Source organism: Rutilus rutilus, assembly GCF_951802725.1.
Source record: "Rutilus rutilus genome assembly, chromosome: 2".
Taxonomy (NCBI): Eukaryota; Metazoa; Chordata; class Actinopteri; order Cypriniformes; family Leuciscidae; genus Rutilus; species Rutilus rutilus.
The window spans coordinates 37,327,614-37,354,167 of NC_140210.1; the positions used below are offsets into that span (position 1 = coordinate 37,327,614).

Genomic DNA, 26,554 nt, shown 5'->3' on the forward strand with positions numbered 1-26,554 from the left:
TAGATGCAGTGTTAAGAGTATAAATATTATTAAGTGTCAACTGTAGAGGCTTGGGTGTCGACTGGAGGTAAACTTAAGTCAGGCCACAGGTGAGTAGGGGGATTTCTACCACATAAGTTTTCTTCAAACAGTATTGTTCTTTGTTAGACACAATATATTAAATCTATCCTCAAAAGCAGAGTAAGATCGAAAAAAGTCAGCCATGGATTGACATCAGCTTATTGTCCCTAAGGCAGTAACCAAGAATTCTGAGCTATAATCAGTGCTAAGCTGAAATTCAGGTTTAAGGTGTATGAATTCAGAAATGGGCTTGACATTTCAAATAAATGTGCTATGTGCTGTTCCACCTGTTACAGGAGTGAGTAAAAAAATGCAACCCAGAAATAGCATGAATTGCTTCCACTTTAACTGGAAGGAACGACCTGACTGGTTTAGTCTTCACTCAAAACTGAAGGAGGAGGACAATCTTTGTCTGTAACACTTATTTTTCAAAATATGATCTGGATTATTTTTTTTATGGTAACCTAGAGAATTGGACATGGGACTAATAATAGGTAAGGATCTGAAGCTGATAAATGATCACAATATGTATTTGTTAATTGTGGACACCCTTAGAGTTGAGACACTGTAGAATCAGTCCAATTATGAGGATTTCTGTGGATTTTTTTAAATACTGCTATTTTATCAATTGCCAGATTAAATGGATTGAATAATTATTATAGTGTATTTTCTGCATATATGGTTTACAAATATTTGTAAAAAAGTTCCAAAACTGGGGTATACGTGTAAAAGGTCAATTACATGACATCCTATCAAATTACCACATCTTTTGCGGTCAAAACAGACTGCATCCACATAAGTAGCGTGCATATGATAGGCTGCGTGCAGAGTATTGCTGCCTTAGCAAATCACGCTACATTACTGCCGTTCTCAACAATGTACTTTTGTAAAAGTGGGGTTTTAGCACTTACTAGCATGACGGACAAATATAGACAAAGACTGAGCATAGAGATCGATTCAAGACTCAAACTCTCTTCAATACAGAAACATATCCTGTGTGAGTTCTTCTTGTTTTTAATGTTGATTATATATTATACGAGTGTAACATCTGGAGCGTTGTCTCAAATAAAGAGATATGAGGATCTAAATGTGAACAGTTTATTCCACACATGCACAGTCACGATAATCCACAAACAGGCAAGACATGAATCCAGGAAAGGCAATAACATGCCTACTAATAACAACTCCAAGGCAGACGAAGCATGAACACCATGACGAGACAATGCAACAAACATACGTTGAGGAATAACTGACAAACGCTCACTCAAACATGGTCCTATTTATACACGGGAGCAAACGAGATAATAAGGACAGGGGCGTGTATTGTCGGGGAAACAAACAAGTGTAACCATGGAAACAGACATGGTAGTGAGAGCAAACAAAAGGTGAGACAAGACATGACAAGACCAGGCAAAACCACACTTCAACATAAAAAAGTCCCGAACTCAGACACCACAGTACTGAGTTTGTTACAGAGCCCCCTGCTTAAGGAGCGGATTCCAGACGCTCCACACAAAAGAATAGTCCAGGAGGGTAGTGTTGAGGGCCATACTGGAGGGCCAGGCCAATGCAGTGGAACAAGACTAGGAACATGGGTCAATGGTGAACCTGGGCCTTGGGGTCGAAGAGAGTCCAGACCATGAAACCATGGTGAGCCAGGGCCGTGGAACAAGGGCAGACTTGAACAATGAAGCATTGGCAGGCCTGGACCGTGGAGAAATGGCAGGTCTAGGCTGTGGAATAGTGGGCCGTGGTGCAGAGGCAGACATGAACCATGGGGCATTGGAGGACCTGGGCTGTGGAGCAGAGGGCCATTTTGCAGTGATGGACCTGGACTAAGGAACACTCGGGGACCTGGAACGTGGAGCAGTGAGCCGTGGTGCAGTGGTGGACCTGGGCTGTGGAGCAGTGATGATCCTGGCCAATGGTGCTGAGGTGGCCCTGGTCCGAGGAGCAGTAGTCGGGGTAGCTCAAACTGGATTGGTAGGGCAGACAACCTCCAGGCTGGAGCAGATGATCACCATAGCAGATCAGATGAAACCGTAGTCCTCCACTGCCGGGCAGAAGACCACCATAGCATACCTAATGGAACAGGTAAGGCAAGGTTAGGCGAGACTGGAACAGAAGGTACAGAGAGGTTAGCATTGGCCACAGGAGCCACAACAAAAAAGGCAGGTAGCTTGATTGTGTTCTCAGTGAACATGACAGGATCAGCTAAATGTTTTCAAGAAGTTCATGTACGACCTCTGTGGTTGTGTCGTGGGAGACATGAAGTTCTGGTATGACCTCTGCGGTCACGTTGAGGCAGACGTGAAACTCAGGGGTTGAAACAGACTGGTGAACCGAATCAGGCTTTGAAGAAAACTCTTGATCTGAAGCAGACTTTGAAGCAGACTCTTGGGCTGATGAACAGTATGCGGCCCAAGCTCACATAACGGCTATATCAGTGACGTGGAGTGCAGTTGTCAGTGGGACCACCTCTGAGACCCCTTGACTTGGGACAACCGCCGGGATACCAGCAGCAAGCACCGACATAAGCGGTGCATTTTCCAGACTTGACACCAGTCTTGTACACCTAGGAATTGTCTTAGAGGCTTCATGAGCAATGTTCATGAAGACTGGGAACCCTAACATGACGTCCATGATGGCTGAAGACTCTAGCATAACACCCTTAATGGCTGGAGACTCTGGCATGACCGCCATCCTGACTGATGACCCGGGCGTGGCAGCCACCTTGGCTGAGGGCTCAGGCGTGACACAAGGTGAGACAAGACATGACAAGACCAGGCAAAACCACTCTTCAACATAAAAGTCCCGAACTCAGAGAGAGCAAGAATGCAGTTTTGTAAAGCGACCCTGAGTTTGTAGAAAGGCGCTATATTACATTTTTTTTTTAATCTATTAAATTCCCACATACGATTGCAAATGTGACAGTGATTTTATACAACAGTTCAACAAACAAAAAGTTAATATTAAGTGTTGTACATTTTAAACACAGTATTGTCAATATTGTCTGCTCTATTTTGCAAATGAAATAATAGTTAACAATAGTTCAAATGAAAGCCACAGCAGAACTGTTGTGCATCTCCAACAAACAGCGGTGTCGATTATTTTGCTTTGAACAAATCAGGAACGCACTCAGTGTCCGAATTCACTCGTTTTAATTCACTCCTTCTAGTGAACTATATTAGTGGAATGTAGGGAATAATGAATGAAGTTATAGGGGGAGATTTCGAACAGATCTTATTTGTTTCTATGGTCTCGTTATGTAGCTAGCAGGTGTGTAGCACACAACACAATCCAATGAATCCAATATTATAAGACAATATTATAATCTTAATCATTATTCACAGTACTAATTCTATTTTTTTTTTATATAACTATTTTATACTGTGAACTCTGTAAAGATTTGTTACATGATGTTGCATTGTTTTTTTGAGATTTAATTTCCTGCAACATTATTTTAGAGCAGCAGTTCTCAAACAGGGGCAGCACCCAAAGGGGCCTCAAGATAATTGATTTAGGCTATGTTGAAATTTTTTTTATTTAAAATAAGATGAAACAGCAATTATAATAAGTACATTTTAATTGAACCCCCTTAAAAAAAAAAAAAACTATGGCAAGTCAAGAATTCAGGGACTTAATGAGGTTTCACCATCTGGATGTTTCAGGACTCTGAGAGTGGCCCACTTGAATTTGTGAGCACAACAACAACAAAAGATCCCTCGACAAACTGTACACACACCATAATTTCATGGAATAGTGGCTCTGACTATCGGGTGGCCACGCTTGCGGCATAAGGTGTTGGGGCTTTGCGCCATTTATACAAAGTATATACGAGCAGATTTGATCATTCAATGGAACTAATTATGTTAAAATTGAAATGACGTATAAATGCTGAAAATGATTGGCAAATGTTCTTATACCAGGTGATAAATAGAACTGACTTTAATTCTTAAAAACATGCAAGTCACATAACCTGTGTGTAGACACATAACCGCATACGCACTGCAAACAGAGTATGTGTGAAACAGAACTGGTTTTACTATAGAAGAGCCAGATTTTTTCATACAGACAAAGTGACGCATTCTGATATTTAAAAAGCAGAATGTGATATATACTGTAAAAATCAATAAAAACAAACTTTGAACCATAAAAAGCATACAGGCTGAAATGTTCAGTTTATTCTTAACCATAGACGGAGTTTAATTTTTTTTTTATTTTTTTTTTTTTATTCATAGTTCAGACAAAATCGTTGGCTCTGGTCTGGTCCCCCTAAACTCCACCTATGTTCTTAACACTTAACACTTGAAACAACTGAACTCAAAGTCTGGAAAAAGTAAACAAATCTGGTAATGTCACCAACATCAGTATAAGCATTTCTGACTAATGTAATAATACTGTAGTATATCCAGTGTAAAAAATACTTTTTATATATTTTTTCTAAAAACATTGCCTTGTTTTGTTGATGAGTTTGTGCAATAACTTTTAATGTATTTGCAGGAACACGGGGTGACATAAAAAGGACAATGTCCCCCTTAGTGGTTCTATTTATTATTATAGGTAAATATCTACTCAAGCTTTTAATGTTTGTGCAACATATAGCACTTTCGAACATGTGTTTACATTCAGAAACACTGCAAAAATGGTCAAACTAAAGCTAAATATATCTCTTCCATCAGGATTGTTGGGGCCAACGTGTGAAAATCAAAAAAATGTGTCTGATTCAGGTAAAAACAAATGATCTGTCCTTGTCTACAGTGGGGAAATAACACCAGTAAATAAACAACAACAACAAAATTGTTGTTGTTGTTGTTGAATACTTTTGAATTTGAAAAGAAAAAAAGTTTGGCATGATCCATAAAGAGTAAGTAATCTTTTTTTTCTCTCACATCATTAGCAGTTTCACATCATACGGCCTCATCAGACCAAAGAGTTATCAACAGGAACCAATTGAATGTAAGGTCATGGCACAGTCACAGTTTTTCAATATTCATTTAACACATTTTAAACGGCAGCATGTTTATTTATTTCTATAGAACAGAGCACTGGAAAATTGGCCTGTGGCCAATCGTACAGATATTAAAATTTTTAGGTAAGTGAGAAAATACCTAATCTAACATGTAACATATAATTTTCCAAAATCATCTTGAGAAGCTCTGTGGTCTTGATCATAGCAAAACAGAGCTGATCTGCTGTTTTAGCCCTGAGATCTCTAAAAGTCAGGATAGGAGTAGGAAAAAGTATCTGGTTTAGTCTTAACTGATAATCAGGGGCGGATATAGTGACTGATTTGAATTTTACAGTTAACATTGTTTGCCTAGACTCGGTGCATTTCTTTTGAACAAAATGTGTTTTTGTCATGCACAATAATATATGCTAATAATTTAATTATCAGGAAAGGACCACTTGTTATTTCCAGACAATACTGGTACCCCGTTTTAGAAATAGGTAAGGAATCAATTCCAAAATGCTGTAATTTAATTAATTCAATTAATGTTGTAATTAAACCCTAATGGAAAGCATGTACGGTAAACCCTAATGGTAAAGCATGATGACAGATATTCTCTATTATTTTCTAAATTCATACAAAGAAAGTTCTCTGTACTTGTAACCAGGTATGTCAATGTGTTCTTTTCATCTGCATCTTTATGTAATATTCATTTCATTTCATTTTTTATTTTTTGCAGCCATTAAAAAACCAAACCCCACATCCCCTGCAATCACCTTGGCCACAACACCAACACAGTCATTCAACTCTGATGAGTCATTACCAGCTACAACAAATATGTTGCCCACTTCATCTTCCCCAACAACTGCAGAAACAACCACTTTAAGGCCATCAACAACCAAAACAACAAAATCTACAATTTCAACAGAGCCCCTAACAACTAGCATTCAAGCACATACAAGCAAACAGACGACAACCTCAAGACAAATATCAGAAACAACAGAGTCACACATTTCAACACTAACAAAAGAAACCAATCCAACAACAACAATCGTACCAACTGCCAACCCAAGACAGCCAACAACCATCACTAATTCCACAACATCAGTGCAACAAAAAACTGCCACTGCAAACAATGTACCATTAGACACCTCAAGTCAACTAACAGCCACCAAATCAACGGTGTCTGTATTTCCAGAAACAATCACTCCATCAACCACACCAGCAACTACTTCAATACAGCAAACAAACAACATAAACACAAGAAATACAGTCGGGACACCAGAGGAAACTTCAACATCAGTGGGTACTACAACCAGTATCCACACAACAACTGTAATAGATGGATCAAATGCTCCAGAAGTAACAGGAACGGCCATTTCATCTGCAAATCTGCCAGCCACATCAGGAACAGGAGTTAGTTTTGAAAGCTTAAAAACTACAATTGCAGTAGGTACAAGTGCTGAAAGAACATTGAGAACTGCAGCACCAGATTCCACTTCAACTTCATGGTCTACAGCGGCACCTGGAACAACAAGGGCAGCAACAACAACTATAATACCTAAAACAGGTTTGACTAAATATGTTATGACTATGCACTTCTGTGCAAACGTTTTTGTAAGAAGTCTCTATGGTCTCCATGTCTGCATTTATTTGATCAAAAATACAGCAAAGCAGTAATATTGTGAAATACTATTACGATTTAATAATAATAATAATAATAATAAGTTTTATTTATATAGCGCCTTTCCAGAGCTCAAGGACGCTTTACAATAAACAAACAACAATAAAGGCAGTTGACAAAGACAGCAGACAGGACAACAGTAGGCAGTTGAGTACAGTAAGTGAAAAATTTGGTAGATGGGGCGGCAACCAGCAGAATACAAACAGATATAACTGAGAAAAAAAAAAAAAAAAAAAAATTATTGGAAAATTAAGAATTATAACATTCAGAAAATAGGTGAGTTTTGAGCATGGATTTGAATTCAGAGATAGTGTTAACAGAACAGAGTGATCGGGGGAGAGAGTTCCACATTTTGGGCGCAACAACACTGAATGATCTGCCCCCCATTGAAGCAAGGCGATGCCGAGGGACGACGAGAAGGCTAGAATCAGCGGATCGTAAAGAGCGAGTCGGGGTGTAGGGGAGAAGCAGGTTACAGAGATAGGGGGGCGCCAGGCCGTGCAGAGACTTAAAAGTGAGAAGGAGAATTTTGAATTTGATACGGTAAGCCACAGGAAGCCAGTGAAGATCATGCAGAATTGGGGAAATATGTGCAGAACGCTTTTAAAGTAACCTTTTTTTATTGTAATATATTTTTAAATGTATTCCTGTGATGGCAAAGCTGAATTTTCAGCAACATTACTCCAGTCTTCAGTGCGATCCTTCAGAAATCATTTAAAGAAATTATTGCTCGAGAAACATTTCTTTTTAAATTTTCTTATTTTTTCAGTATTCTCTTATGAATTGAAATTTCAAAAGAGCAGGATTTATTTGAGAAAAAAAAAAAATAATAATCTGTAGCAATGAATAAATGTTTTTGAATCAGAATAAAAAGGTTAAGGCCCTATCATACACCCGGCACAATGAGGCACCAGGTGCGACATAAGTGTTTTTTGCTAGTTTCAGCCTGACGCAGTTATCATTTTCAAGTCCTGCGCCTTGTTTAAATAGCAAATGCATTTGCGCCCATTTGTGCACCCACAAATTTAGCTGGTCTGAACACTGGTGTGTTCAGGCACATTGTTGACGCGTTGCTATTTTTAGGCAACTGAGGGTGCTTTCACACCTGCCTCATTTAGTTCGGTTGAATCACACTAGAGTTCGTTTTCCCCATTGGTGCGGTTCGTTTGGGCAGGTGTGAATGCGGCAATCGCACTCGGGTGCGCACCAAAAGCGTACCAAACAAGCGTACCGAGACCACCTCTAACTCTGGAGCGGTTCGTTTGTGGTGAGAACGTAATCCGACCTCGAACAGAACCAACTGCCAAAGAACTGCGCATTTTTGGATTGAACCAGTTGCCGTAGTCAGCTGCGCTGTGCATTATGGGATGAGGAGAAATGTTTGTTGACAGTTTGCACTTTAAGCATGGCAGCTCGCGGACAAACTTGTTATTGTGAGGAGGTGCGGAGCCTGACATTATTTTCGAGCCGCATCCTCGCTTCATTCTCAAATATTATTGTTTGTCTAAAGAACAAAGTAAGTAGTAGACAAACTATATAATAAAATATGACCAAGGATACAATCAGCCCACGCAGTCGTCTCTCCATAGTAAACAGCGGCGTGTTGTCTCCCGGATTTTCCACCTCTTTGTTTACTTCTGGGAGTTCTGTTGGAATTTTCCTGCACGTTAATTCTGACCAAACGAAGTGCAGTTATGGAAATGCGTTCAAGACACATCTGGCCAACGAGTGATGTGGATTGTTATGTTTCAATCATTCACAGCAGAAAAGACGAGAGCAACCAGCTAGCATCAACTTAACTTCTTTTCTTTATTTTTCTTCTTCTTCATCATTCTTACCAACATCCAGTACAATGTATTGTGATCTGCAGCGCCCTCTACTGGTTAAACCGTAACTCAATACACAACATATTTCCCCTCTTGTTTAGGAAGCTTACCAGGTAAAATAAAAATGAATACGCCGTCTCTTAAATCACTTAGACCTCGGCTGTAATATAATGCAAACTTAAATGTTTCCTTATTCATACTTAACATTAGCATCCTTTTCTTTCCAATAATAGTATCAATTTAACAGTTATAGCATGCAACATTATGTTGAACACACTTCTAACAGAAGCGTTAGACTTAAGCGGAATTAAAAAATTTCACAAGCAAAACAGCATTCCAATTATAGTTTTTTTCCAGTCACGGTTTCAATGTCCTCTTTTTTGTCTTTTTTTTTGGAAGGGTTTCCGTACTCTTACTAGGCTTCCCTCTTTGATCTTTGGTACTTGTGCACCTCTCCACACATCTGTGTAAGCTTTTGATGCATTTTGTTTAGAGATGACATGGTTGCGCAGTTGCTTCTCTGTCAGCAGAGTAGATTAGCTTGCTGGACCGATGTTCACCTTTGTGCACATTTTCCTGTTGAACATGAGTTCATATGGTGACATATGGTGATATGGTGTGGAGTTGCACGGTACGTGAGCAAGAAGTCCTGTATGAATGGTTTCCATGGTTTCCTCTCTTGCTCGGCAGTAAGAAGTGTCTCTTTGAGAACGTGAAGTTCGCTGAATCGAACGGTCCAACGATGTCAATTCCTACTTTCTGCCATGGGCCGTCTGGCAGTGAAACTGGCTGAAGTGGAGCAGCGTGCGTCTTAGCACTTTTATCATTCATCTGGCAGGTCACACATACACTAATGCTGTCCTGCACCCACATGTCCATGCTGGGCCACCAGTATAAGTCACGCAGCCTCTGCTTGGTGCGCACAACACCCTGGTGAGTTTCATGTGCCAGGTCCACCAGCTGTTTTCTCAGGGCCACAGGCACTAGCCGTCGGTGAGGGCCCCTGTATATTGTCACATCTTGAACTGAGAGTTCATCTCTAGTAGCAAAGTAGGGTTTGACCCTTTGCTGTTTTAGGCCATCCCTTTTTCATCTGTGCCCTGATGGCAGTAAGCTCTGGGCATGCCTCACATGCCACAGCGGAGTCCTTCACTGAGAGAGCTTTCAGTTCTGTGTCCAGCAGAGCTACAAGTTCAGGCTCAGTCACTGGCTCTGCATTCTCTTCTGATGGTAGAGGCAAACGGGAGAGACAGTCAGCAGCATAGTTTTGTGCTCCTGCACGATACACCACGTCATACGTGAAGCAAAGAAGTCTGGCTGACCACCGGGCAATACGCATTCCTGCGCGCCCAAGTACTTTTGTGTGTAGCAGTGTGGTCAGAGCCTGGTGATCTGTACGCAGTGTAAATCTTGTCCCCCATAAGAAAGTCCTCCACTTTTCCGCTGCCCACACACAGGCTAACGCCTCCTTTTCTACAATGGAGTATTTCCGTTCCGCAGGGGTAAGTGAACGTGAGGCAAAAGCAACTGTGCGCTCCGTGTTATCAGAGTGCATTTGTGTCAGTATGACACCCAGACCATAATCCGAAGCGTCTGTAGACACAATTGTAGGGAGGCTGGGATCAAAGACGGATAGCGCTGAACTGGTTACAATGCGAGTCTTGACCGTGTCAAAGCTTGACTGTGCTGCTGCCGTCCACTGGAATGTGTCGTCATGCAGGCAGCCTCGCATGGGCTTCACCAGAGATGCATAGTTTTGCACAAATTTTGCATACCATGCTGTGAGCCCCAGGAATGAGCGCAGTGTGGTGGCGTCGCTAGGCGCTGGAGCAGCTGTAATAGCCTTGAGGTGATCTTTGTCTGGCAGCAAACCCTGGGCTGAGATGGTGTGTCCAAGGAACCGTAGGCTGGTCTGGTTGAAGTGGCATTTTTCATTGTTGAGCTGGAGGCCAGCTTCCTTTATCGCAACAAGCACCATCTGCAGGTTACGATCATGCTCCTCCTTTTCTGTGCCATAGACTATGACGTCATCCATATAGTTCTGGACCCCCTTGAGGTCTCTCAGCACCAGAGACATCATCTTGGAGAACGCACTTGGGGCTGAACACAGTCCATATGGAACCCGACGAAACCTGAAGAGCCCTTCGTGAGTTATAAATGCAGTCATATCTCTGCTTTCCTCTGCCAGTAACACCTGATGATAAGCATTTGCCAAATCAATGGTGGAGAACACAGTGGCTCCACGCATTTCAGAGAAGAGATCATCCATATGGGGAAGTGGGTGACTGTCCATCACTACAGCCTTGTTTGGTTCACGTAAGTCCACGCACATTCTCACTGAACCATTCTTTCGTCGTGTAACAACGATGGGTGATACCCATGGAGATGCGTCAATCCTCTCTATCAAATCCATTTCTAACAGTCTCTCCAATTCAGCAGAGAAAGCTTGTTTAACAGAGAGTGGGAGTCTCTGCAGCTTTTGTTGAACAGGCTGGACATCTTCCCTGACTTTTACACGGTGAATGAAACCTTTAGCAAGACCTAGCTTCTCCCCAGTCACTGATCCGGCTTTGATCTCTCTGATCTCTGTCACTGGGCCCGCAGGTGAGAGCACGATGTTGTTGTCAATAGAAAGTCTCAGTGCCCTGAATAAGTCCATTCCCAGCAGAGCTGTGCCTGTCTTGACGACGTACAGTGTAGCTGGTACTGTAATGGTCGCATACTGCACTGTAGCTGGCAGGCAACCCAGCACTAGAACATCAGATTTGGTGTAAGTCACTAACCTTTTTTCTGGCTCAGCAAGCGGCACACCACTGAAGTGCGCTCTGTAGAGGTGCTCAGGTATGATTGACACAGCCGATCCGTATCCACTACTAGCTCCACAGTACGGGAAGTTGCCTTTGCATTTATGGCTACTGTGCATGTAATTTTGTCATCTAGTTGTCCATTTTCTATTATTCGCACCGTATTCATTTCCAGAATAACTACTTCTCCTACCTTGGCCGTGGTTTGCTTGGACTTACATACACGGGCAAAGTGTCCGACCTTATTGCAGTTTCGGCAAGTCACTTTCCTTGCAGGGCAGTCCTGAGCATTTGCCAGGTGAGCTGCTGATCCACATCTAAAACAGCTTTGATCATGTTTCAGTGCTGCTGCAGGCTCTGCGGAGTAACTGTTCTTTGCTCTGGTTCTGAATGGACGTTTCAGTCTCGCCTTCACCACGTGCACTGGAGCATGCGGCTCCGAAGCTAGAGTCTGGGCATGTCTGATGGCTGCTTCCACTTGACACGCCAACTTTACTGCTGTATCCAGAGTGAGATCTGCCTCAGTTTGTACTAACAGTCTCTCACGTATTTTTACACAGCTAGCATGCTCAATAAGTTGGTCCCGTATCATTTCATCTGTGTTCCCAGCAAACCCGCACGTTGTAGCTAACTCACGTACTCGGCTACAGTCTCATGCGGTCTCTGTACTCTTTGTCTAAACTTGTGTCGTTCCACCACGACATTTATTGCTGGACCGAAATGTGCACGCAGTGTATCCACTGCTGAATCATAGGTTGTACCTACATTTGTGAGTGTATAAAATACATGTTGGCCTTCGGTGCCCAGGCAGTGTAGGAGAATTGCACGTTTCCTCATGTCGGGCCAGTTGTGTTGCGTGAATAGCAAGCAGGTAATTCCCGAAAAAAATGTTCATCCACATATCGAACGGAATGGTAGGTTGTCCACTGCATGGCAGGAACAACGCAGGAAGAGGCACACCGGCAGTCGCCATCCTCGTTGCCAAATTTGTTATGTTTCAATCATTCACAGCAGAACAGACGAGAGCAACCAGCTAGCATCAACTTAACTTCTTTTCTTTATTTTTCTTCTTCTTCACCATTCTTACCAACATCCAGTACAATGTATTGTGATCTGCAGCGCCCTCTACTGGTTAAACCGTAACTCAATACACAACATGGATGTTGTCACGTGACTGCATTTTGGTTCGTTTTATCGACTCATAAACTGATTTGGACCAGAGCGATCAGTGTGGTGTGAAAAGGAACCAAAACGCCTGAAAAATGCTACAAAGTAGGCCATCATTATTTGCCCTTGGTCCAGACCAAATGAACCGAACTACAGATGTGAAAGCACCCTGAAATAGACTGACCAACTGAAACCTGGGGCCCTATTTTAACAATCTAAGCGCATAGTATAACGGCTCCTGAATGTTTTCTCCAAACCAGAAAAACCACGCTTCAACTGATGCCTTCGATGTCTTCTATATTTAATGTCTTCCTCTCAAGAATCAGGACTATCAACATCACAAACATCAAATGGACACTGTGAAAAAACGGTGTCACTATTGCCAAACTATCATGCAAATCAAATATACAATTCCCAAATAAGTATTAAAGTATTACACAACATTTATAAAACAAAACAAACAAACAAAACAAAAACTTTCAAAAGGGAAAAATATTCAGCAAGAAAATACACTATCTGCGACAGCTACACATGGTCTCAAGCGCATGGCGCAAGTGCACTTAGGCCTCGATCACACTGCAGGTCTTCCTTTACCGATTTTTTCGATCGTCTATTTACACATCACAGTGTAACTGATGGTAATGGGAAAACGTGTATCAATGCAACCTGTTTTTAGCTTTGCCTTATGTTACTAGCTCGTTACCGAATCAAACTCAATATATTTTAAACTTTACCAGTATCGATATGCTAGCTTGATAGTGAGTACTCTTACAAGAGGTTCTCTCGTATTGCGTAAGTTGCTTACGCTACGGGTAAAGTCATCTTTTCTCGAGATCTGAAGCCAAAAAATTATCCTTAATTTTGTATTTATTGTCAACGCAGTGCGGCAGCCAGCAGACCATAGCAGGCTGTATAAGCGTGCTCATTGGCTGTCCTGCGGCAACTGCAGCAGCCTACCAGTGAGCCCTGTGTGACGTCACACCCAATGGCGCCCAGTGCGTCACAGCCCACCAGAATGGGTGTGGCTTAGCGTATATAAGGAAGGGCTCAACAGGCTGAACTCTGATTTTCATTTCTTCAGCGAAGCTCTCTGCATCGCTGGATCTTTGAGAGAAGCCGCCGCCGTCGAAACAAGCGACAGAGCAAGCCTAGGACAGCGCCTGAAGAAGCCAGACGATTCTCGCCGCCTTCAGCCATCCGTGCCTGCTACACTATCCGGCGTCATATCCTTTCTGCTTGTGTGTTCGAACGAGCCGGTAATACAACCCGCTCGCCTGCATGCATCTGCCGTTTTCACGGCAACCCAGAGAAATCTCAAAAGAGTGTAATGTCTGGTTATCCGGTTCAAGCCGCTGGCATTTTAAGTGTAGAAAATGTGCCCACGTCTCAGTGCTCACCCCTACACACAAGCACGATAACCCCCGTGTCTCTCACAGAGCTCAGTCTCGTAAAGCTGGCAAATGCCGCTCGAGCGTTAAAAGTAGGAAATGTGCCCACGAACCCGTGCCCACATCTGCTCACTGCCCGCTCTGTCACACGGCCTAAAAAATAAAAATAAAAAAAAAATCCGGCTCACGCCGCATGTGTTTTAAGTGTAGAAAATGTGCCCACGTTTCAGTGTTCACCCCTACACACAAGCACTATACCCCCCGTGCCTTTCACGGAGCCCACTCTCATAAAGCTGGCAAAAGCCGCTTTAGATGTAGGACATGTGCCCACGACCCCGTGCCCACACCTACTCACTGCCCGCTCCGTTACACGGCCACTTCCTGCCGGTCACGTTACGAATGTAAGTCTTGTGCCCGCTCACGAGCGCTCACACTTACTGACAAGCATTTTACCCCCGGCGCCGCTCTCACGCCCCGTTCCTCGCACAATATGCTCCCCGTCCGAAGCCACCGGGACATCGTGTGTAAAACGGCCAGCCATTGCTGTCTGCAAACCGCCGTATTCAAGTACACTGCGTACACTGCGCCCGCGCCGCCGAGTCAGGTTCTCGAGAGTGCGGCATAACCGTTTTTCTGATAGCTCTGTCATCAGTAAAACGTGTGGGGGATCTACACGCGCTATCTGTTAGCCCCGCATGTCTCGAGTTTGGACAAAATGACTTGAAAGTTATCCTCAAACCGAGACATGGTTACGTCCCCAAGGCGATTGGCACTCCCTTTAGAGCGCAGATCATCTGCCTATCGGCTCTGCCAGCATCCGATAGCGAGGGCAGTGATAACCTCCTATGCCCCGTCAGGGCGCTGAGAGTTTACATCACGCGCTCCGCCGCCTTCAGGCATTCTGAGCAGCTCTTTGTTTCGTTTGGTGGGCGCACCAAGGGTCTCGCCGCCTCGAAACATAGCCTGTCCAGATGTATAGTGGACGCTATCGCAGCAGCTTATGCGCCCAAACACCTGCAGTGCCCTATGGGCATCAGGGCCCTTTCCACTAGAGGCATGGCTTCGTCGTGGGCTTGGTCCAGCGGGATTTCTATTCATGACATTTGTATGGCGGCAGGCTGGGCCTCCCCCTCTACATTCGTTAGGTTTTATAACCTGGAAGTTCCCGCCTTGCAGGCTAAACTTTTATCAGTCTAGGTGATGTGTATGTTCTGCCCAGTTGTTCATGTGCAGGCTACTCTCACGTGGCTACTAGCTCTTCTGGTTGAGCTGCACGAAGGGGTGATATTCTCTATACATAGACCGGTGGAGCCGCTCTGTATTCCTATGAAGTGCTTATTACATGTGCTGGTCCGCGTTGCTGACCGCCTGTTTCCCACATGTTCTTGTGTTCCCCGGGCTTTCCCTGGGACTCATGCAGTGGATGCTCGGCGCGCACGGCGTTGACAAGGGGTTCCCGCAGTGTAAGCAACTTACGCAATACGAGAGAACCTCTCGTAAGAGAACGTACTCGGTTACCTAACGTAACCTCGGTTCTCTCTAGAAGAGGGAACGAGTATTGCGTAACCTGCCGTGCTCGCGCCACAAGCTTATTCGCTTCAGTCAATGAAAACCAGAGTTCAGCCTGTTGAGCCCTTCCTTATACACGCTAAGCCACACCCATTCTGGCGGGCTGTGACGCGTGGAGGGCTCGACGTCACGCAGGTCTCACCGGTAGGCTTCTGCAGTTGCCGCAGGACAGCCAATGAGCACGCTTATACAGCCTGCTATGGTCTGCTGGCTGCTGCACTGCGTTGACAATAAATACAAAATTAAGGATAATTTTTTGGCTTCAGATGACTTTACCCGTAGCGTAAGCAACTTACGCAATACTCGTTCCCTCTTCTAGAGAGAACCTAGGTTACGTTAGGCAACCAAGTACATTAGTTGTTTATATTCATAATGATAAAGTTAGGTATTTTATTACATGTGATTCTGACATGATGTCACTACATGCATTGCGCTCCTCTCCGCTCTGAGCTGGCAAACGCGTCCTCCAGCTGAGCGGTCGGCATCGCGTGTTCATGTGTTTTGGGGGCGTGGCTTTGGAAGGAGCCCAGAAGGGAGGGGGTGGGAATTAATGGAATAAGTAGCTGTGTTTATTGCAGCCCTGAGAGGACTACAGACACTCGATTTTTATACCGTATTTTCCGCACTATAAGGCGCACTTAAAAGCCTTTAATTTTTTCAAAAAACAACAGTGCGCCTTATAATCCGGAGCGCCTTATATATGGATCTGGCGCCTTATGTTAACGTCTGTTAAACAACCGCTGACTTAAACCTTGTTTATACTTTCGCCTGACACCGGAGCGCGAGCCTCCACTGACTGCGCGCGCAACTCCCCAAACAGACGAGGCATTTATACTTGACGCAACTGTTTTGTTTTAGACTGAACACCAGACCATATAACTGATTTAGACGCGCAAACTGGGTGCCGGTGTGATGAGATGTACTAATATCCGTCTGCTCGGGCAGATTCGGCTCAAAGTCATGCATCTTCGGATTCAGAGGCGCGCGCGCTGTTAAGCCGAATCTGCCCGAACAGACGGATATTCTTTTTTTTATTAACTTCGCGCTCATGCGGACGCGTCGAGTATAAACAAGGTATGGTTTACATTTGGACTTTGGATGTGATCTTAGGCTTGAAAAGGTTGGTGACCACTGCATAACGCAAACCCAGTCAAACGTTTGACTGCAGTATCTTCTATTCTATGCGCCTTATAATCCGGTGCGCCCTATATATGAAAACAGTTCTAAAATAGGCCATTCATTGAAGGTGCGCCTTATAATCCGGTGCGCCTTATAGTGCGGAAAATACGGTACTCTCTTTTTTTCAGAGTACTTACATTTTAATTATGTATTGGTATATAAAGACAGTTTAAACAAATTTGGGAAAACGTTTTTTTGAAAAAACCTGCCTACCCTGCCTTTAAGACAAGGTCATTAAAATAACTCTTTTTTTTTTTTACTTGAAATACCATATTAATGTAACCCTTTTCGAATAAAATGGCAAGTGCTGAACTGGACTAGTTAAGCGAGTAAGATAATTACATATTACCCTGAGCTGCAGGAAGAGTAGATAGACAATTTTAGGGTTTGCCATTTTTGCATTCTTTTCATGGCAGGGCAGTTAATAATGACTAAGTAGTGCTGGAAAACAAAAGCAACACCAAACAAAGTAATGTTTGAAAGAACATTGATAAAAGAACATTTTAACAACAACATAAGAGTTTATTACTGATTACTACCAAAACTGTTACACTAAATTATTTGAATGTTATTATTGTACACTAACCTGCTGCTCATTTGCTTTACCTATAGAGGTCATGGCAACACTTCAGCCTACACAAACAGTAGCTACAACAGAGGCAGTGACAATCTTCCCAGTACAATCTGCAATAAAATCAACGACGCAGTCAGCAAAAACAGAGGCATCATCACCTCAAGTCACAGCAGAACCATTACCAGCCAAAACAGATTCAATAACACCAAGTGAAACGACAGTGTCTGCATCAGAAACGGTACCACCAACAACAAAAATAACAGCATCTAGTGCTCTTTTTACAGCTGCAGAGGCAACAAGTACAACTACTTCATCAACAGGAGCAACATTAGCAACTGCACTGGGCACAACCACAGCAGCAACTGTTAGAAATGAACCAGAAACAACCAAGACTACACTAGCTGAGGGTTCATCTACTGGATTACATTCTATGGCAGTAGATACAGTGACCACAACAACAGCCCTGGCAGAGTCTGTTACTGCACCCAAAGCTTCAACATTGGTACCAGAAGCATCTCAAGTCACAACAGAACCTTTACCAGCTCGAACAGAAACTACAACATTAATGTCGATGAAGCCAGTTACAGTATCTCATACCTCAGAGGTCTCCACCACTGTCAAAAGAGTAACAGAAGAACCTACAACACACGCTGATATGGGTTCTTCATCAGCAGGACAAACTACATTAAGAGCATCTGGTACAACAGAATCAACACATACTCCCGCTACAGCTGCACCAATAACAGAGGAATCATCACCTCTAACTGAAACAGGTGAAGTAAAGACAACAACTGCAGGAACATCCAGAACTACAGAATCATCTGCAAAAGCCCCAACATTGTTAGTGCCAACAACAAGTGCAACTACTGCAGCATCAGCAGGAGTGACATCAGTATTGCCAGCAACTGTATCAGGGACAACCACAGCATCAACCATCAGAAATGAACCAGAAACAACCAAGACTACACTAGCTGAGGGTTCATCTACTGGATTACTTTCTATGGCAGTAGATACACTGACAACAACAACAGCCCAGGCAGAGTCTGTTACTGCACCCAAAGCTTCAACACTGGTACCAGAAACATCTCAAGTCACAACAGAACCTTTACCGGCCCGAACAGAAACTACAACATTAATGTCGATGAAGCCAGTTACAGTGTCTCATACCTCAGAGGTCTCCACCACTGTCAAAAGAGTGACACAAGAACCTACAACACACGCTGATATGGGTTCTTCATCAGCAGGACAAACTACATTAAGAGCATCTGGTACAACAGAATCAACACTTACTCCCGCTACAGCTGCACCAATAACAGAGGAATCATCACCTCTAACTGAAGCAGGTGAAGTAAAGACAACAACTGCAGGAACATCCAGAACTACAGAATCATCTGCAAAAGCCCCAACATTGTTAGTGCCAACAACAAGTGCAACTACTGCAGCATCAGCAGGAGTGACATCAGCCTTGCCAGCAACTGTATCAGGGACAACCACAGCATCAACCATCAGAAATGAACCAGAAACAACCAAGACTACACCAGCTGAGGGTTCATCTACTGGATTACATTCTATGGCAGTAGATACACTGACAACAACAACAGCCCAGGCAGAGTCTGTTACTGCACCCAAAGCTTCAACATTGGTACCAGAAACATCTCAAGTCACAATGGAACCTTTACCAGCCCGAACAGAAACTACAACATTAATGTCGATGAAGCCAGTTACAGTGTCTCATACCTCAGAGGTCTCCACCACTGTCAAAAGAGTGACACAAGAACCTACAACACACGCTGATATGGGTTCTTCATCAGCAGGACAAACTACATTAAGAGCATCTGGTACAACAGAATCAACACTTACTCCCGCTACAGCTGCACCAATAACAGAGGAATCATCACCTCTAACTGAAGCAGGTGAAGTAAAGACAACAACTGCAGGAACATCCAGAGCTACAGAATCATCTGCAAAAGCCCCAACTTTGTTAGTGCCAACAACAAGTGCAACTACTGCAGAATCAGCAGGAGTGACATCAGCATTGCCAGCAACTGTATCAGGGACAACCACAGCATCAACCATCAGAAATGAACCAGAAACAACCAAGACTACACTAGCTGAGGGTTCATCTACTGGATTACATTCTATGGCAGTAGATACAGTGACAACAACAACAGCCCAGGCAGAGTCTGTTACTGCACCCAAAGCTTCAACATTGGTACCAGAAACATCTCAAGTCACAACAGAACCTTTACCAGCCCGAACAGAAACTACAACATTAATGTCGATGAAGCCAGTCACAGTGTCTCATACCTTAGAGGTGTCCACCACTGTCAAAAGAGTGACAGAAGAACCTACAACACACGCTGATATGGGTTCTTCATCAGCAGGACAAACTACATTAAGAGCATCTGGTACAACAGAATCAACACTTACTCCCACTACAGCTGCACCAATAACAGAGGAATCATCACCTCTAACTCAAGCAGGTGAAGTAAAGACAACAACTGCAGGAACATCCAGAACTACAGAATCATCTGCAAAAGCCCCAACATTGTTAGTGCCAACAACAAGTGCAACTACTGCAGCATCAGCAGGAGTGACATCAGCATTGCCAGCAACTGTATCAGGGACAACCACAGCATCAACCATCAGAAATGAACCAGAAACAACCAAGACTACACTAGCTGAGGGTTCATCTACTGGATTACATTCTATGGCAGTAGATACACTGACAACAACAACAGCCCAGACAGAGTCTGTTACTGCACCCAAAGCTTCAACATTGGTACCAGAAACATCTCAAGTCACAACAGAACCTTTACCAGCCCGAACAGAAACTACAACATTAATGTCGATGAAGCCAATTACAGTGTCTCATACCTCAGAGGTCTCCACCACTGTCAAAAGAGTGACACAAGAACCTACAACACACGCTGATATGGGTTCTTCATCAGCAGGACAAACTACATTAAGAGCATCTGGTACAACAGAATCAACACTTACTCCCACTACAGCTGCACCAATAACAGAGGAATCATCACCTCTAACTGAAGCAGGTGAAGTAAAGACAACAACTGCAGGAACATCCAGAACTACAGAATCATCTGCAAAAGCCCCAACATTGTTAGTGCCAACAACAAGTGCAACTACTCCAGTATCAGCAGGAGTGACATCAGCATTGCCAGCAACTGTATCAGGGACAACCACAGCATCAACCATCAGAAATGAACCAGAAACAACCAAGACTACACTAGCTGAGGGTTCATCTACTGGATTACATTCTATGGCAGTAGATACACTGACAACAACAACAGCCCAGACAGAGTCTGTTACTGCACCCAAAGCTTCAACATTGGTACCAGAAACATCTCAAGTCACAACAGAACCTTTACCAGCCCGAACAGAAACTACAACATTAATGTCGATGAAGCCAATTACAGTGTCTCATACCTCAGAGGTCTCCACCACTGTCAAAAGAGTGACACAAGAACCTACAACACACGCTGATATGGGTTCTTCATCAGCAGGACAAACTACATTAAGAGCATCTGGTACAACAGAATCAACACTTACTCCCACTACAGCTGCACCAATAACAGAGGAATCATCACCTCTAACTGAAGCAGGTGAAGTAAAGACAACAACTGCAGGAACATCCAGAACTACAGAATCATCTGCAAAAGCCCCAACATTGTTAGTGCCAACAACAAGTGCAACTACTGCAGCATCAGCAGGAGTGACATCAGCATTGCCAGCAACTGTATCAGGGACAACCACAGCATCAACCATCAGAAATGAACCAGAAACAACCAAGACTACACTAGCTGAGGGTTCATCTACTGGATTACATTCTATGGCAGTAGATACACTGACAACAACAACAGCCCAGGCAGAGTCTGTTACTGCACCCAAAGCTTCAACACTGGTACCAGAAACATCTCAAGTCACAACAGAACCTTTACCAGCCCGAACAGAAACTACAACATTAATGTCAATGAAGCCAGTCACAGTGTCTCATACCTCAGAGGTCTCCACCACTGTCAAAAGAGTGACACAAGAACCTACAACACACGCTGATATGGGTTCTTCATCAGCAGGACAAACTACATTAAGAGCATCTGGTACAACAGAATCAACACTTACTCCCGCTACAGCTGCACCAATAACAGAGGAATCATCACCTCTAACTGAAGCAGGTGAAGTAAAGACAACAACTGCAGGAACATCCAGAACTACAGAATCATCTGCAAAAGCCCCAACATTGTTAGTGCCAACAACAAGTGCAACTACTCCAGTATCAGCAGGAGTGACATCAGCATTGCCAGCAACTGTATCAGGGACAACCACAGCATCAACCATCAGAAATGAACCAGAAACAACCAAGACTACACTAGCTGAGGGTTCATCTACTGGATTACATTCTATGGCAGTAGATACACTGACAACAACAACAGCCCAGACAGAGTCTGTTACTGCACCCAAAGCTTCAACATTGGTACCAGAAACATCTCAAGTCACAACAGAACCTTTACCAGCCCGAACAGAAACTACAACATTAATGTCGATGAAGCCAATTACAGTGTCTCATACCTCAGAGGTCTCCACCACTGTCAAAAGAGTGACACAAGAACCTACAACACACGCTGATATGGGTTCTTCATCAGCAGGACAAACTACATTAAGAGCATCTGGTACAACAGAATCAACACTTACTCCCACTACAGCTGCACCAATAACAGAGGAATCATCACCTCTAACTGAAGCAGGTGAAGTAAAGACAACAACTGCAGGAACATCCAGAACTACAGAATCATCTGCAAAAGCCCCAACATTGTTAGTGCCAACAACAAGTGCAACTACTGCAGCATCAGCAGGAGTGACATCAGCATTGCCAGCAACTGTATCAGGGACAACCACAGCATCAACCATCAGAAATGAACCAGAAACAACCAAGACTACACTAGCTGAGGGTTCATCTACTGGATTACATTCTATGGCAGTAGATACACTGACAACAACAACAGCCCAGACAGAGTCTGTTACTGCACCCAAAGCTTCAACATTGGTACCAGAAACATCTCAAGTCACAACAGAACCTTTACCAGCCCGAACAGAAACTACAACATTAATGTCAATGAAGCCAGTCACAGTGTCTCATACCTCAGAGGTCTCCACCACTGTCAAAAGAGTGACACAAGAACCTACAACACACGCTGATATGGGTTCTTCATCAGCAGGACAAACTACATTAAGAGCATCTGGTACAACAGAATCAACACTTACTCCCGCTACAGCTGCACCAATAACAGAGGAATCATCACCTCTAACTGAAGCAGGTGAAGTAAAGACAACAACTGCAGGAACATCCAGAACTACAGAATCATCTGCAAAAGCCCCAACATTGTTAGTGCCAACAACAAGTGCAACTACTCCAGTATCAGCAGGAGTGACATCAGCATTGCCAGCAACTGTATCAGGGACAACCACAGCATCAACCATCAGAAATGAACCAGAAACAACCAAGACTACACTAGCTGAGGGTTCATCTACTGGATTACATTCTATGGCAGTAGATACACTGACAACAACAACAGCCCAGACAGAGTCTGTTACTGCACCCAAAGCTTCAACATTGGTACCAGAAACATCTCAAGTCACAACAGAACCTTTACCAGCCCAAACAGAAACTACAACATTAATGTCGATGAAGCCAGTTACAGTGTCTCATACCTCAGAGGTCTCCACCACTGTCAAAAGAGTGACACAAGAACCTACAACACACGCTGATATGGGTTCTTCATCAGCAGGACAAACTACATTAAGAGCATCTGGTACAACAGTATCAACAATTACTCCTGCTACAACAGCACGAGTAACCACAAATACTGATCCCCCTTCCGTTGATGAAAGAAGCATAAGTTTAAGATTCAGTCTAAACGAAATTTTCCAAGAAATATATAGTAACAGATCATCCTCTGCTTTCTTTGCATTGGCAACCAGAGTGATATCTGTGGTAAGTGTAACTTGTTTCATACATTAAAGAACATAAATGCTATTTACTATAAGATGACATTTATCAATTTAGCTAGTAGATGTTTACATCTTTTTATCATTCATAGTTCCTTAAGACTAGTGCACACTACTACAAAAGCTTTCACATTTAAGTCTGCAACTAGTCTGTGACAAAGAACCAGGGATCATTGCCGTAACCATCACTCTCAATAAACTGAAATCTAGTTGGCCAGTCACCGAGATGAGACCACCACAGAGCACTTTATATTTGTTAAATGAATTAAATTGATTTAGGTTTGTAAAACAACACTAGAACAAGCAATAGCAATATTAGAACTAACAATTAACATTTTGAACAAGCAGCAACAAAAAGAAAAAAATTGTGTGTGGGCATAAATAAACAAAAATAAGAAAATAAGTGGGCCACAAAGGTTATGGGTCTCCCCAACCTGGTAACTTGGTTCCCAAATAGAAGTTCACAATCATAATGGGTCACGCTTTATATTAGGGCCAGATTAATTCACTATTAACTAACTATTAACTATGATTGTTGCCTCAATAAACTCTTACTTAATGCTTATTAATAGCTAGTAAGGTAGTTGTTAAGTTTAGGTATTGGGTGGGATTAAGGGATGTAGAATATGGTCATGCAGAATAAGGAATTAATATGTGCTTTAGAAGTAGCCTACTAATATAACAGCCAATATCCTAATAATATGCATGCTAATAAGCAACTAATTAATGTTGAGAATTGGACTCTAACCTAAAGTGTTACCTCATTATGTTTTGAGAAGTGGTTCATGTGCAATTTCCAAGTCGACTAATCACAACCACACTAATTATAATAGCATGTGAAGGGAGAATTAAACATGCAAAATAATGACGTCATGTGACTACAATGTATTACTGTTTGAAATGTTTATCTCTTATTATTTTAACAAGTAGCAGCAACTATACAGTAAGTGGAGTGAATGATGAACGCAAGAGTAGATTTATTGACACCAATTAAAATGCTGTGTAAAAAGTCGGCACAATAAATTGACGCAGCAGCTTGTTTACAGGATGTATGTAACTTTCTTATATTGATCTCACCTTGGAGATTTATGTCGGCCAACTACTTGCACTGCCTATATCTGAAAAGTTGCTAAGCTATCGACAAAGTTGCCAAATTGGCAAACACTGCCTGCTAGACGTCACAGCCTGCATAGAGCCACAAGGAGGCGCCAAAGCCATACGATATTATATACCATATCCATCCATTCTCCAAAGCACTTGACATATGTAGCTTGGTGGGAATTGTTCGAGCCTACTCAAACTATGTTGGAAAGATATTTCAAATGTTATATTCAGTAAGCAAATTAAATGACTTAAAATAAAGATTTTTTTAATAGTAAAATAAACATGTTCCTCTTATACTAAGTTCAAAATGACTACAACTAGCTTTTGAATGATTGACTTTTTATTCGCACGAGGGGAGTGCATATTAGCCTAATTAGTAAATATATTTTTATACTGCATCTTTTAAGAACAGCCCAAATGTATTTGAACTCACAGCCTATTGTTGGAGACTGTTTAGTTGTGCTTAAAACAGATCAAATATATCTTATATTATATATGAATTTTACAGCATTGTGTAATGTTTTTTAATATTAAAATGAGAAAAGATACATTTCACATTGTACTCTATTTATAATAAAATGACAATATTTTTCATTGCATGCAGATAAACTTAGTTTACGAGGCAAGTAATCTCAGAGGATTCAGGCGAAGCAGAGTCGAATCCTTCACGTAAGCATGACAACTATTGTCTTTCACTTTCATCATAAAGATGTCCAGGATGATAATAATAATCAGAGCACACTGTTATAGGACATTGGGGGTTATAATAATCTTTTTTTCTTTTTTTTGTTTACAGGAATGGCTCCATTAAAGTTAACATGTCTCTTATCTTTGAAAATTCTTCTATGGTCCCAAGCACAGTTGAGGTAGAATCTATTCTTAGTAAAAATGCTATGAATGGGAGCATTCCTCTGAGCATCATACTGGACACTATCAAAGCAGGTGAGTGTGTACAAGCACAATACACAAATTAGCATAATGGTGAAACCTTTCAAATAAAGTTTAATGTGTTCTGCACATTTTATATTACAGGGGAAATAGTTACTTCTAGCACACCTGCGCCTAACACACCTGTCACAAATGTAACCATACAAACTACTACCATGAGATCCACAGCAAGTACAAACGGTATTGAATGCTATGTTTCAAATATTTTATTTAATACTTTTAAATACATAATATATACTATTTTCTGTACTTCTTACCTTTTCAGAGAACACAAACACCACCTCTGGTGCCTTTTCTCAGATGGCATGCTGTTCACTAATGTCTATATCTCCAGTCATCGCTGTTTTATTAGCTCAAACTGTGATGTTTTTGTAATTGTATAGTGCACTTGTAAAGTTCAAAAAAGAGATAAAACACCATAGAAAGACACCATGTTAAATATAATATTTAAGCTGATTTTATTAAACTATAAACAAATGTTGACTATTATATTAGGCACAGATTATAGTTTGTACTGTGCATACAAGTTTTAGGACCATAACCCTACTAATAATCTCATTATTTATTAAATTATTCACCCCACATGCAGACCACATGTTACCATTTGATAATATATTAATATTAACAGTAACACTTCACAATAAGTTACAAGTAACAAATAGTGCATTAGCAAATAGTGCATTGACTAGCATTAGCCTATATATTTTTTACAGCATTTATTAATGTTAGATAATAAAAATGTTCTTGTTTATGTTAGTTCTCAGTTAATTAACTAAAGTTAACAGATGCAACTTTTGATCTTCAAAATCTAAATGTTGAGATTAAAATTCGCTAAGATTAATAAATGCTGTAGAAGTATGTTTCATTATGAGTTTATGTTAACTAATGTAGTTAACTTATGTTAACAAATGAAACCTTATTGTAAAGCGATACCATATTAACTAAAAAATGTCATATTAGTTATGGTCAGTAGAAGTCATCAGGGATTTGTGCAATTCAATAGTTGTGATTCATCTTATTCTTTTTGAATACGTATATGTTTAGTTAACCTTATTTGGTTGATATTTCATTTTAGCCTGCTATATTTTGAGGGTTGTATCTGTGTATTCTTTGTTATTAAAGTTGTGGCATTCTGACATCTATCTTCTTTTGTCTTCTGTTGTCCTTTTTGTTTTCTGTATTTAATCTTGGGACAACCGAACATATGTGCTATAGCATTCATTAAAATAGGGGTCTTTGTATTCAAATTTAAGGAGTTTTAAATCTTTGTGAATAC

At 42.1% G+C, this 26,554-nt stretch overlaps 1 protein-coding gene across 1 annotated transcript; it reads left to right on the forward strand.

Moving 5' to 3' along the window:
* Positions 1–1,478: 1,478 nt before the first annotated feature.
* Positions 1,479–26,421, forward strand: muc13a (mucin 13a, cell surface associated). Its single transcript, XM_084403107.1, has 12 exons — positions 1,479–2,822; positions 4,564–4,623; positions 4,743–4,790; positions 4,961–5,019; positions 5,100–5,155; positions 5,459–5,511; positions 5,751–6,581; positions 17,241–23,212; positions 24,935–24,999; positions 25,127–25,272; positions 25,363–25,458; positions 25,544–26,421. Exons 1-12 carry the CDS (start codon positions 2,666–2,668, stop codon positions 25,651–25,653), a joined length of 7,653 nt encoding a protein of 2,550 aa, XP_084259233.1. The 5' UTR covers positions 1,479–2,665; the 3' UTR covers positions 25,654–26,421.
* Positions 26,422–26,554: the final 133 nt, after the last annotated feature.